Source organism: Nansenia antarctica (assembly GCF_963989245.1).
Source record: "Nansenia antarctica genome assembly, chromosome: 3".
NCBI lineage: Eukaryota > Metazoa > Chordata > Actinopteri > Argentiniformes > Microstomatidae > Nansenia > Nansenia antarctica.
The window spans coordinates 60844233-60855903 of NC_137688.1; the positions used below are offsets into that span (position 1 = coordinate 60844233).

Below are 11671 nucleotides of genomic sequence, written 5' to 3' on the forward strand. Positions count from 1 at the left end.
AGGACAATGTACCGTTGCCTGAGAATGCCTGGTTACCGTCTCCACCTTGTTAGTTCCCATGGTGATATAGATAAATGGTTTTAACTTTTCTCAACCGTACTCTGTCTCCTTCTTTCAAATGTTCTTCTACTCTTGTTTATTTTTCTCGCTCTCTTCCTCTGTCTCTGTCACACACTCAGAATGTCAGTTGATGAAGACAGAGAGGCCAAAGCCCAACACATTCATCATCCGCTGCCTGCAGTGGACCACTGTCATAGAGCGCACCTTTCATGTGGAGACCCCAGAGGAGAGGTGGGTTAAACACACACACACACACACACATACACATACTGTACAGATATACGCACACATAAATTCAGATGCATGCACGCCCACTTACACACCACATAAACGCACATGGAACACAGACTCATGTGCACACACACACACACACACACACAAACACATACTGTGTTCACACACATACTGTATATACACTGCCATGCGAAAGTAATGGGACATTAAAACAAATGTCTTCTATTTGCTCCGCACTCCAAAAGTTAGGATTTGAAATCAAACAATTGCTATAGAGTCAAAGTAGTGATTATCCGCTTTTATTTCATAGTAGTTGTGTACATATTGGTTTCACCATTTTGAAATTACAACACTTTTTATGCATAATGCTTCACATTACTTACATTACATAACATCATTTTCATTGACCCAGTACTGCAGATAGATCGTTCACACACTCACACATGCAGTCAATGCCAATGGTGGTGTCATCCCCCCCTCTCTCCCTCCATCCTCAGGGAGGAATGGACGAAAGCAATCCAGGCTGTGGCAGACGGGCTGCAGAAACAGGAGGAGGAGCGGATGGACTCCTCACCCGACCCCATGGATATGGAGATGTACCTCACCAAACCCAAACTCAAAGTGGTGCGTCCCTGTCTCCAAATTGACCCTTCTATAATAGGATTGATGTTGTATTGTGTTCATTTGAAATAAAGTTGTGTTCCTGTTTTATATTCTCCTTATCAGTTGAAACAACATGTTTTACTAGGATCTTGTGGCTGTTGACCATTTTTTACCTGACTCATCCCCTAAGACTATGAACGACTTTGAATACCTCAAACTCCTGGGAAAAGGCACCTTCGGAAAGGTCATCCTGGTGAAGGAGAAGGTGTCTGGAAAATACTACGCTATGAAAATCCTCAAGAAGGAAGTGATTGTGGCAAAAGTGAGTAAAGTTAGAGGCAGGATCAAGAAAATGCTAGAAGTATTTCAAAGTATTTAAAATACAGTAAGACTAAAGGTCTGCTTTGTATATAAAGTTTTCTTACAATTTCCTATCCGATCTCCCTCGTCACCTGTTAGGATGAAGTAGCACACACGCTCACTGAGAACAGAGTACTGCAGAATTCCAAACACCCGTTCCTGACGGTAAGTGACTATTCCAATGCACTCCAACCATGATTACAAACTACTGGCTTTCATATCCATGCTGGTAATAGGTGTCTATGCTAAGGGTGGGTATGATGTTTGAGAAGCCATAGTACCTGTTTCCTAATGTACACTACCTGTCAAAAGTTTTACAACACCCCCATTTTTCCAGTATATATTGACATTTAAGCAGTTCAAGTCCAGTGAATGACCTGGAATGGAACAAAGGTAAGCAGTAAATGTACCAGAGGTTAAAGAAAACAGCAACAATTTACAGGTTAACAACTTTTTAACAGATTTTCTGCAGCAATGGAAGTAAATTACAGAATTTACTACTGAACTGGGAAAATGTTGATGTTCTAAAAGTTTTGACTGGTAGTCTAGGTAAGAGTGTTTCTGTGTTTATACACTAGCTACACAGTTTATGTACACTTTATAGAGTATAACTTTAGAGCAACTCCTCCATGTATCGGTAGCATGTGAACCCTTCCTCTGTGTGCTAAGCTAATCATCATAGGTGAATCGTGAATTATTTGACGCTGCCTTAGCTAAATGTCTTCCTCTATTCAAAGGGTCTAAAGTACTCGTTCCAGACGCACGACCGCTTGTGTTTCGTCATGGAGTACGCCAACGGTGGAGAGGTAAGTCTTGTGTCTGATTTCACCCGGTTCTGGAGAGGGCACTGGGTGAATATTTCATAGAGAACATTAGCCAATCAACAAAAGGTATTTGTCGATTTGACTAACGTAAATCGATCTCTCCTGCAACCCAGCTGTTCTTCCACTTATCGCGAGACCGCGTGTTCTCAGAGGATAGGGCTCGGTTCTATGGGGCGGAGATTGTGTCAGCGCTAGACTACCTCCACTCAGAGAAGAACGTGGTTTACAGGGACCTGAAGGTGAGTTGGGGAGCAGGAAGGGGGATCTGGCCGTGTTTGGATTCAAGTACTATTTGAAATGGTTTCAAATGCTGATCTGTGCTTAATTGAGTTTGTCTGGCATAATGGAACCAAAGGAATAGTCCCCAAAAGTACAAACCCTGCACATCTGGCACTTAAGGCAAGCTCGAGCAAACACTCAACGTATTTCAAGCCTAAGGCTTTTGGCTCTGTTTCTGATCTAATGTAATCAAATCTTACTTGACTCTCATTGGAACCACTTTGGTCCTTATGTTGACAGACACAAATAGAAGACTCCAAAGGCAAACACAAAGCTTAGAAACAATCCTAGACAAGTTCACTAATGCCTGCACAAATGATGGGGAACAAATTGTGAAAGCAAAAAATACTGGATATGAAATTAATAATACTACATGCACTCTCTCTCTCCCCGCCACAGCTAGAAAACCTGATGCTGGACAAAGACGGACACATCAAGATCACAGACTTTGGCCTGTGTAAGGAGGGGATCAAAGATGGGGCCACCATGAAGACCTTCTGTGGCACACCAGAGTACCTGGCCCCTGAGGTAAGCCGTCTATGAACATTATACAACAGGTTGCTCAAAACAAGAATTGTGTTAGGCTGAATATGTCACAAGCCGTGCTTTATTCCCTGATAAAGTAATGGCTATGATGCATTTGTCCTCTTTACCATATGTTACTAATATAATAAAGACAAGGTCTTTTGATGTTGCACTAATTTTCCCACTTTGAAGTAAATCAAATCTTTTTGCCTCTTTTTGAGCGTACCTTCGCACACAAGTGCAGCATAGAAACATCTTTAAAAATAGCTTCTCGGAAACAAGAAACCACAATCTATCACGCAATAAATACTTCTTGTCACAATTGTCTGTTTCTGTTTTTTTCCGTTGAGTCTGTGCCTTGTTGTGAAGACAGTCACAGTTGAGGGTTTGCCGCAACACCCAATGCCCCTCAGCTCTGACTTTTTTTCACAATAAAGCACTTATTGCTTAAGTACTGTATGGCTAACCTCAAGCCCCTCCCCAAACACAAATACACACACACACACACACACACACACACACACACAGGTGTTGGAGGACAACGACTACGGGCGAGCAGTGGACTGGTGGGGTCTGGGTGTGGTCATGTATGAGATGATGTGCGGTCGACTGCCCTTCTACAACCAGGACCACGAAAAGTTGTTTGAGCTCATTCTCATGGAGGAGATCCGCTTTCCCCGCACCCTAGGACCTGAGGGAAAGTCCCTGCTCTCTGGTCTGCTTAAGAAGGACCCCAAGCAGAGGTGAGGTGTGTGTGTGTGTGTGTGTGTGTGTGTGTGTGTGTGTGTGTGTGTGTGTGTGTGTGTGTGTGTGTGTGTGTGTGTGTGTGAGACTTGTGGTACTGTAGGTGTGTGAAGGTAGGGCTTACTGCTTTTTGGTTTCAAGAAGGATATCTAAGCATAGGTGAGTGTGTGCGAGAGCAAGTTCCAGCTCAAGAGCAACAACAGCAACCAGAGTAAAGTAGCGAGCCTCATCCACAAATTCAGCTACCGTAATTTAGAAGGACCATCATAGTAAGCAGTGCTCATTCTGTGTGTGCCATCTCCTCTCCTTAAGGTTAGGCGGAGGGCCAGACGACGCCAAGGAGATCATGCAGCACAAGTTCTTTGCTGGAATCGAGTGGCAAGACGTGTATGAAAGGAAGGTAAGGAGCCGTGGACCTCTGGTCTACATGTAAAGCTTATAACACAAGATAATAGATCTATGTTATGGTGTGTTTTATATTCAGTAACAGTTCTATAAGCTAACTGTACTAAAATAGGTTTCAAGCATGTGTCATTACCCCCCCCCCCTTCCGATTTGACGGACTCCTCCCCTTTCCACTCAGCTCGTCCCGCCCTTCAAGCCCCAGGTCACCTCGGAAACGGACACCCGCTATTTCGACGTAGAGTTCACAGGGCAGACCATCACCATCACACCTCCTGGACAAGGTACCCACCTCCCCTGTAACCCGGCACCTCTCTCCCCTCCCCTCTCACCTGCTCTCTCTCTCTCACCTCCCCTCTCACCTGCTCTCTCTCTCTCACCTCCCCTCTCACCTGCTCTCTCTCTCTCTCTCTCTCTCTCCCCTCCCCTCTCACCTGCTCTCTCTCTCTCACCTCCCCTCTCACCTGCTCTCTCTCTCTCTCTCTCTCTCTCACCTCCCCTCTCACCTGCTCTCTCTCTCTCACCTCCCCTCTCACCTGCTCTCTCTCTCTCACCTCCCCTCTCACCTGGTCTCTCTCTCTCACCTCCCCTCTCACCTGCTCTCTCTCTCTCACCTCCCCTCTCACCTGCTCTCTCTCACCTCCTCTCTCACCTGGTCTCTCTCTCACCTCCCCTCTCACCTGCTCTCTCTCACCTCCCCTCTCACCTTCTCTCTCTCTCTCTCTCACCTCCCCTCTCACCTGGTCTCTCTCTCTCTCCTCCCCTCTCACCTTCTCTCTCTCTCTCTCTCCTCCCCTCTCACCTTCTCTCTCTCTCTCTCTCTCACCTCCCCTCTCACCTTCTCTCTCTCTCTCTCTCTCACCTCCCCTCTCACCTGGTCTCTCTCTCTCTCCTCCCCTCTCACCTGCTCTCTCTCTCTCACCTGGTCTCTCTCTCTCTCCTCCCCTCTCACCTGCTCTCTCTCACCCATCCATTCTAACAGCAACACTCATAGCCAATTGTTGTCTTCTGTCTTATTGTATTTATTTGTTTGTTGTTTGTCTGATATAAAGTGTCTGAGTACTGAGAAAGGCGCTATACAAAATATATGTATTATTATTATTATTATTATTATTATTATTATTATGTCTAGTACTAATAAAGTACAACTGATTCTTCAATTACAGACAAGCTCACATGATACACATGGCTAAGCATGATTATGCATAAAGTTAGGGAAATGCTTGGCACACTGAAGTTATGCATTATGCGCAATCTATTGTTTATATATTGTACAATCTGTGGCAGTATTCTGCAATAAAAGTTGAACAATTACTACATTTTGATGATACTCATTCTCTGTGGGCTGACAGCTGATGTTGTCTGAGATGTTTTCTGTTGCCTAAGGGCGCCCCCTTGTGGATCTTTTTGTTCATGTTGTCTCTACCATTACCAAATGAATCATAATATTGATGGTTGGTTATCTTTGCTATGAAACATGGTCATTGTGATTGTCTCACCCCTCTCTCTCTCTCTCTCTCTCTCTCTCTCTCTCTCTCTCTCTCTCTCTCTCTCTCTCTCTCTCTCTCTCTCTCTCTCTCTCTCTCTCTCTCTCTCTCTCTCTCTCTCTCTCTCTCTCTCTCTCTCTCTCTTGTACTTCCCAGATGAGAGTATGGAGTCTTTCGACAGCGACAGGAGACCCCACTTCCCCCAGTTCTCCTATTCTGCCAGTGGGACAGCCTAAACCTACACCCCCCCCCTCCTCACCCCTCTCACCATCCTCTTATGGACCCCCCCCCCACTCCCATCAGTGACCTCACCCGCAATTGTTCTCTGTTTAGTCTTATTTGTTATTATGCTGTAATTTTGGGGGTGCATCCCAATTGTCTAATGTGGCTTTTTGTTCTTCTCTCCTTTTATTCATCCACACTGTACTTGACCTGTGTAAAAGGAAGTTCCTCCCAAGGCTTTTGCCACATGGCTTTCACCGATCCTGTGTCTTCAGCTCGGTCCAGTTGAAGGAGTAGGAGGCCACTTTAGACTATTGAGATTCACTGTTGGGTGTCTCTAGTATTTCTTATACCATGGCTTTGAGCGGGGGAGGCAGGGGAAGCACTTGGAGGTCAAGGGTAACCAAGATGCAGTTTGTCAACCCTAAAGCCACACGGCAAACATTTACAATCTACCAATCCGATGCAGCTAGCTTCAAAAGAGAAGCACAGTACATGCATTCTTAACAACAAACTCGTTCTTCAAACGGTACACTATCTATTACGCTAGCTGGTTAGCCGTATTATTTGCTTATCCAATATTTTGTCTTTAATTGTAGTCCTCCTCCCTCACATTGTAGTCGTTTAGCCAGCACTGTCGCTTCATTCTCAAAACGTGAGGTTAGAATTATAAGGTTCTATCTCCATTTTTGTTCAGAATTGAGTTTTTTACATAATCTGATCCATTAGGTGTTTATTAATGCCTGTGTGGTGTTATTTTTTAAATGTTGACATTTTTGAGTTAGTAATTCATAAAATACAAAGGTTACATCTCACAAAGCATAATGGAATGTAAAAACTTTGACGCTCGATATCTCTGAACTACCCTAAACGGAGATAGAACCTTATAATTCTAAGCTCACGAAAAGACACCAGGTTCGCTGACGTTTGTGAGAGGTAAACACTAAAGATCTACACCTGCTCTCACACCCCTCTCAAATGTTGACCTTTATTAGGAGCAAGAGCTGTAGTACTGAAATGGAGTCTATGAAATGAGATGTAATATCATTGTTGTTCTATTGTTTCTCCTTGTGGTCCCTGCCCCACATACTGTCTGGCCTCTTGGTTTTTTCTTTTTGCATAATGGAATAGTTGTAATAGTAGGTGATCAGCAGCCTACAATGTATCAGAAAATGGCTGGAGATACAGCAACACTTCCTTGTGCAGTGTATGTGACGATGTCATCTTGCTGAGTTTAAGACTTATTTTGTTTGGCCGGATGGTTGCCATTTTGGGAGCATTAGGACATTTGAGATTGTGATGAGAAATCATGCAAATATGGCAAATATGACCTTGTGATTCTGGTACAATTCAGTAAGCAACAATTGCAACCACAGTACAAAAGAGTTTCTTGTGATACATCTTTACCTTGATAGGTTGTATGATGAAATGACTGGATGTACATATTTGTTTAACTAGAAAGGCCGCTACACCTGTGATTGACCAACGGGCTCTGTTCGTCTATACCTGGTGAGGTAGTGAGGTGTGGCTTCGGCCTCGACTGTGGAGAGGGAGAGAGGGATGGGTGCGGCTCTAGGCAGCGGAGCCGGGGCGAGGTTAATTAGCAACTCCCCACACCGCCCCGGCTCACCCTCTCCACAGGCAGGTCCGAAACCACACCCGCCTACCACGCCTGGGACTGACCCGGGGGCTCTGTTAGTTATTCCTGGTTTTCATCAATGGCCTCTGTTGCGGCAACGTTGTTTAAGAACCCTTTCAGTTGGCCCTTGAATGTTTTCTTCTTTTATTATTCTTTTTCAGTCAAAGCTGTAGAGACATTCAACTTAACAAGAACATTTAAATTAGTCATTGGAAAGAAGACTCACTGTTTATATCTAGAAGAGAAACATACTAGTAGACCTTTCAGAGGCTGTATATTGAAAAAAAGAACATGACTAATAGAAAAAAACAAAATAGAGATGCCTTTTTCTACCAGCATGACAGTGAATGCTGACACATGCATGACTTTGAACAACGGAGACGACCGTTTCTGATGCTCACCCAGCTGAATTGACATATTTATAACAACCAGTTGCTCCACATATCTCATCACACCACGCCTCACTGACTGGACAATTTCGAAACAAAACCCCATCACCCCGTTATCCATTTCAATGACATTTTTTGATGAGGCCCCCACATCCCCTCCCCGCCGACCTTTGTTGAGAGTTGCCATGTACTGTGGGGAGACTACCCCTGGACTAAGTAAATGTAATTGTGCAATAACACCGGTACAGTATACAGTGCCGTGATGTATATGGGGGGCGGGGGGGGGAGAGACGGACATCTTAATTTCTGGCATCCTCATCGGGGCAGAATGGGAGGAGGGGGGAGGTATATTTAAAGGTGCTCTGCATAATCTCTTGTTTCCTCCGACAAGTGAGGCCCTAGAATATCAGTTTGTAATCATTTGGGTGAGTGTGGGCAAGTGTTAACTGCCACTGAATTATTTAAATTCTGAAGTAACCGCCCCCAATGTCGAAGAGAGGGGGGTGGGTGGTTTTGGGTGGAGGAAACAGGAATTAAGGAGCGTACCTTTTAAAATGAGAAAAATAATGGTTTGAAATGAATGTCTTTTATTTTTTATTTTTTTTGAGAACTGTGACCAAAGTCTTGTTTAGTTGTTTAGTGGGTGCCATGCACAAACCTCACTTCACCCTCACCCTTAAATCTCCCTGAGTATTGCCGACTCTTAGATCATTTCACAACCCAAAAGGCATGCACATGTACAGTACTGGTACATAGGACCTTGGGGAATGAGTGTGAATGTTCTGCTCTGCCAGCAAATTGACCTTGATCTTAATCATCGCTGTAGCTGTCAACAGGTTTTTATTATTTGATTATTGCGTATTTTCTTCTGATTGTTTTGACAGTTATTGGGCATTTTCTCCCCCAATGCTTTTAGGCTAAGCCTCAGTGAGGTCACTGTTACAGTACAATACTCACCCTTTGGTTTGCAACCACATACCAGTAGACAGTTAAATACAGTGATTGGTGTTGGGGAAACATGCAAATCAGCCTGTGACCACCTCCGAGAAGGATTAACATGAATTTTGTACTTGTGTCTGTGCGTACAAGCAATTGCGTGAACAAATCTGATAGGGCAAGTTGATGCAATTGTTCACTTCTGGCTACGATATGTTACATGTTTGTAAAGGAAACAAATGAAATTCTTACTTTTTACATAGTAAATCCCCCAAATGCTTGAAACAGGAATACTGTCTTAATTTAATCCAATTGAGAAAATCCAATCTTTTGCTATAAAAACCATTGACTGAAAACATTTAATAATGATTCACGTTGTGTCCCAATTCCCTATGGGTTTGAAGAGTGTTAAGGCCTTATTTGGTTTGGAGTTAGGTGAAGCCCCTAAATTAAATGATTCTCAAGGAAATGTTTCAGATCGTTTTACTTTGATAATTCATGCAAAATAAATGTTAATGAATGTAAAACATATATTTAATTATGTCGTCCCATTCCATATTTGTATGTTTTGTATATTTACTTGTTTACTTTTTTGTCTTTTTTTTTTTTACTTCCTTATTTTTAAACAATTTACCTAATGGTTGCTTATTGACTGATTCTCCCTAGGTGACTCACCATTTGAATTGGGGAGTGAAGAAAATGTTTAAACAATAATTTAAGTTATTTCATTAACCTTTTGCAGGCCCCTGTGTGAAATGAGAGATTGAATGATTGAATGCACCAGCTTTTGTGAACAAAGAACAACATTTCCTTTACTGTGTTAGCATAATGTGGCATTATTTTTCATTGGGACTCAGAAATAAAGATTTTTTGGACAATATTGTTGTGTTGTGCTTCCTTTACCCCAAATAACAACTAAGAAATAACCTTGACTTTTCTGTGAGGCTCTAATACTGTCATACCGTCATACTGTGAGGCTGTAATACTGTCATACCGTCATACCGTCATACTGTGAGGCTGTCATACTGTAATACTGTCACACTGTCATACTGTCATACTGTGATACCGTCATACTGTGATACCGTCATACTGTCATACTGTGATACCGTCATACTGTGCTTAGTGAACAGTGTTTTAACTATTTAAAAGAAAAGATATGGGTTATGGTTAAATGATCTGTGATACAATATTAGTCATACTGTATATTGGTTCTGGACATTGTCCAACATATCATGGCATGCAAGGCATGCAATCTCTCTATTAGGTGCTGTAAGAGCAGGAGGCCCCAAGCCAAGTCCAGGCTACAGAACATGTGTCCTGGGAGACAGGTCTCAGGTGTCCAGGCTACAGAACATGTGTCCTGGGAGACAGGTCTCAGGTGTCCAGGCTACAGGACGTGTGTCCTGGGAGACAGGTCTCAGGTGTCCAGGCTACAGGACGTGTGTCCTGGGAGACAGGTCTCAGGTGTCAAGGCTACAGAACATGTGTCCTGGGAGACAGGTCTCAGGTGTCAAGGCTACAGAACATGTGTCCTGGGAGACAGGTCTCAGGTGTCCAGGCTACAGGACGTGTGTCCTGGGAGACAGGTCTCAGGTGTCCAGGCTACAGGACGTGTGTCCTGGGAGACAGGTCTCAGGTGTCCAGGCTACAGAACATGTGTCCTGGGAGACAGGTCTCAGGTGTCCAGGCTACAGAACATGTGTCCTGGGAGACAGGTCTCAGGTGTCCAGGCTACAGGATGTGTGTCCTGGGAGACAGGTCTCAGGTGTCCAGGCTACAGGACGTGTGTCCTGGGAGACAGGTCTCAGGTGTCCAGGCTACAGGACGTGTGTCCTGGGAGACAGGTCTCAGGTGTGCTGCATCCCAGCAGGGAGCCAAACTGGATTATCGAGCTTGTTGAGGTAGGAGCATCATATTAGCAGGGTACCCAAACCTTCTGAAACATCAAATTCAAGCACCTTACTAGGACTTTCAAGACTCAATTCCCTCAAATTCAAGGACCCAACGCAGCATAGTTTGAGACAGATCTAGATGAGAATTTATATAATAGGAACTATCCGCTCACAGACAACTAAAAAGATAGGCTTGAATGTGTGAACAGTAGATGGTCTCTTGCCTTCTCTACCACAGCACAGCAAAACAATATATTGTGAAATATGAGTAAAGTTGAGCAATACAGACACTTATTTACTAGTTGACGAGCTAAGTAAAACATTTTGGAATATATATATTTTTAGAGAGAGAGAGAGTGAGGGGAATTCAAGCACTTTCAATGACCCATGTCTATTTTCAAAAACTTTTAAGACCTTGATTTTTTTTTCTTCTCAAATTCACAAACTTTCAAGGATTTCAAGGACCTGTGGAAACCCTGTATTAGGTAGTGCCTGGTCTGAAGGGGTTAGACAGGGACAGCTCCACCCTTCAGCCTGTTGGGCGCTTCTAACAATATCAGCTTGGTGAGACATTGACTACACTGTAATATCAATGGGGAAACTACATTAGGCAGGTAAATTATTGACAAAGCATCTGGAGATTAAAAAAAAAAAGTAATCATATCACATTATTAAGATTATTTAAGCATTATGAGCTATTTGAGTCCTTTAAATACATGTCTGTTGATTAGAACAAATGGTTACTTTCCTAGGCTGCTTATTTGTCAATTTGGCCCATTTCTGCGGCCTGTGTTTTGGGAAACAAACGTATCCGTATGATACCACAGCTCAGTGGTTCGCACTATAATATAGTCTTATTAATGCCTCTTATAAGGTACTGTAACTGATAGTCATATTTTGGAAAATGTTGTATAGGGCGCCATCTACTGGCAATACGAGTAGTTGATATCAGCTAAACATGATCAGAATGGCCCACCTTGCAGTGGTAATGCTTATTTCTATTTAATATTAGCATTTTCAGCAAAATCAAGTAATAACCATCGATTGGGTTCAAACAACCCGTAGGTGTTAAAGC

General features: G+C 43.3%; 1 protein-coding gene across 1 annotated transcript in view; it reads left to right on the top strand.

Moving 5' to 3' along the window:
• The window catches only part of LOC308153283 (RAC-alpha serine/threonine-protein kinase), a 26498-nt gene extending 16928 nt beyond the window's left edge, over positions 1 to 9570 (top strand). The window contains exons 4-14 of the mRNA XM_080526373.1: positions 180 to 291; positions 792 to 918; positions 1088 to 1219; positions 1357 to 1422; positions 1995 to 2063; positions 2195 to 2320; positions 2760 to 2888; positions 3414 to 3628; positions 3942 to 4029; positions 4213 to 4315; positions 5675 to 9570. Of these exons, the coding sequence (XP_080382499.1) occupies positions 180 to 291; positions 792 to 918; positions 1088 to 1219; positions 1357 to 1422; positions 1995 to 2063; positions 2195 to 2320; positions 2760 to 2888; positions 3414 to 3628; positions 3942 to 4029; positions 4213 to 4315; positions 5675 to 5754 (1247 nt within the window). The 3' untranslated portion in view covers positions 5755 to 9570. The remainder of the gene's footprint in view (positions 1 to 179; positions 292 to 791; positions 919 to 1087; positions 1220 to 1356; positions 1423 to 1994; positions 2064 to 2194; positions 2321 to 2759; positions 2889 to 3413; positions 3629 to 3941; positions 4030 to 4212; positions 4316 to 5674) is intronic.
• The last annotated feature ends 2101 nt before the right edge of the window (positions 9571 to 11671 follow it).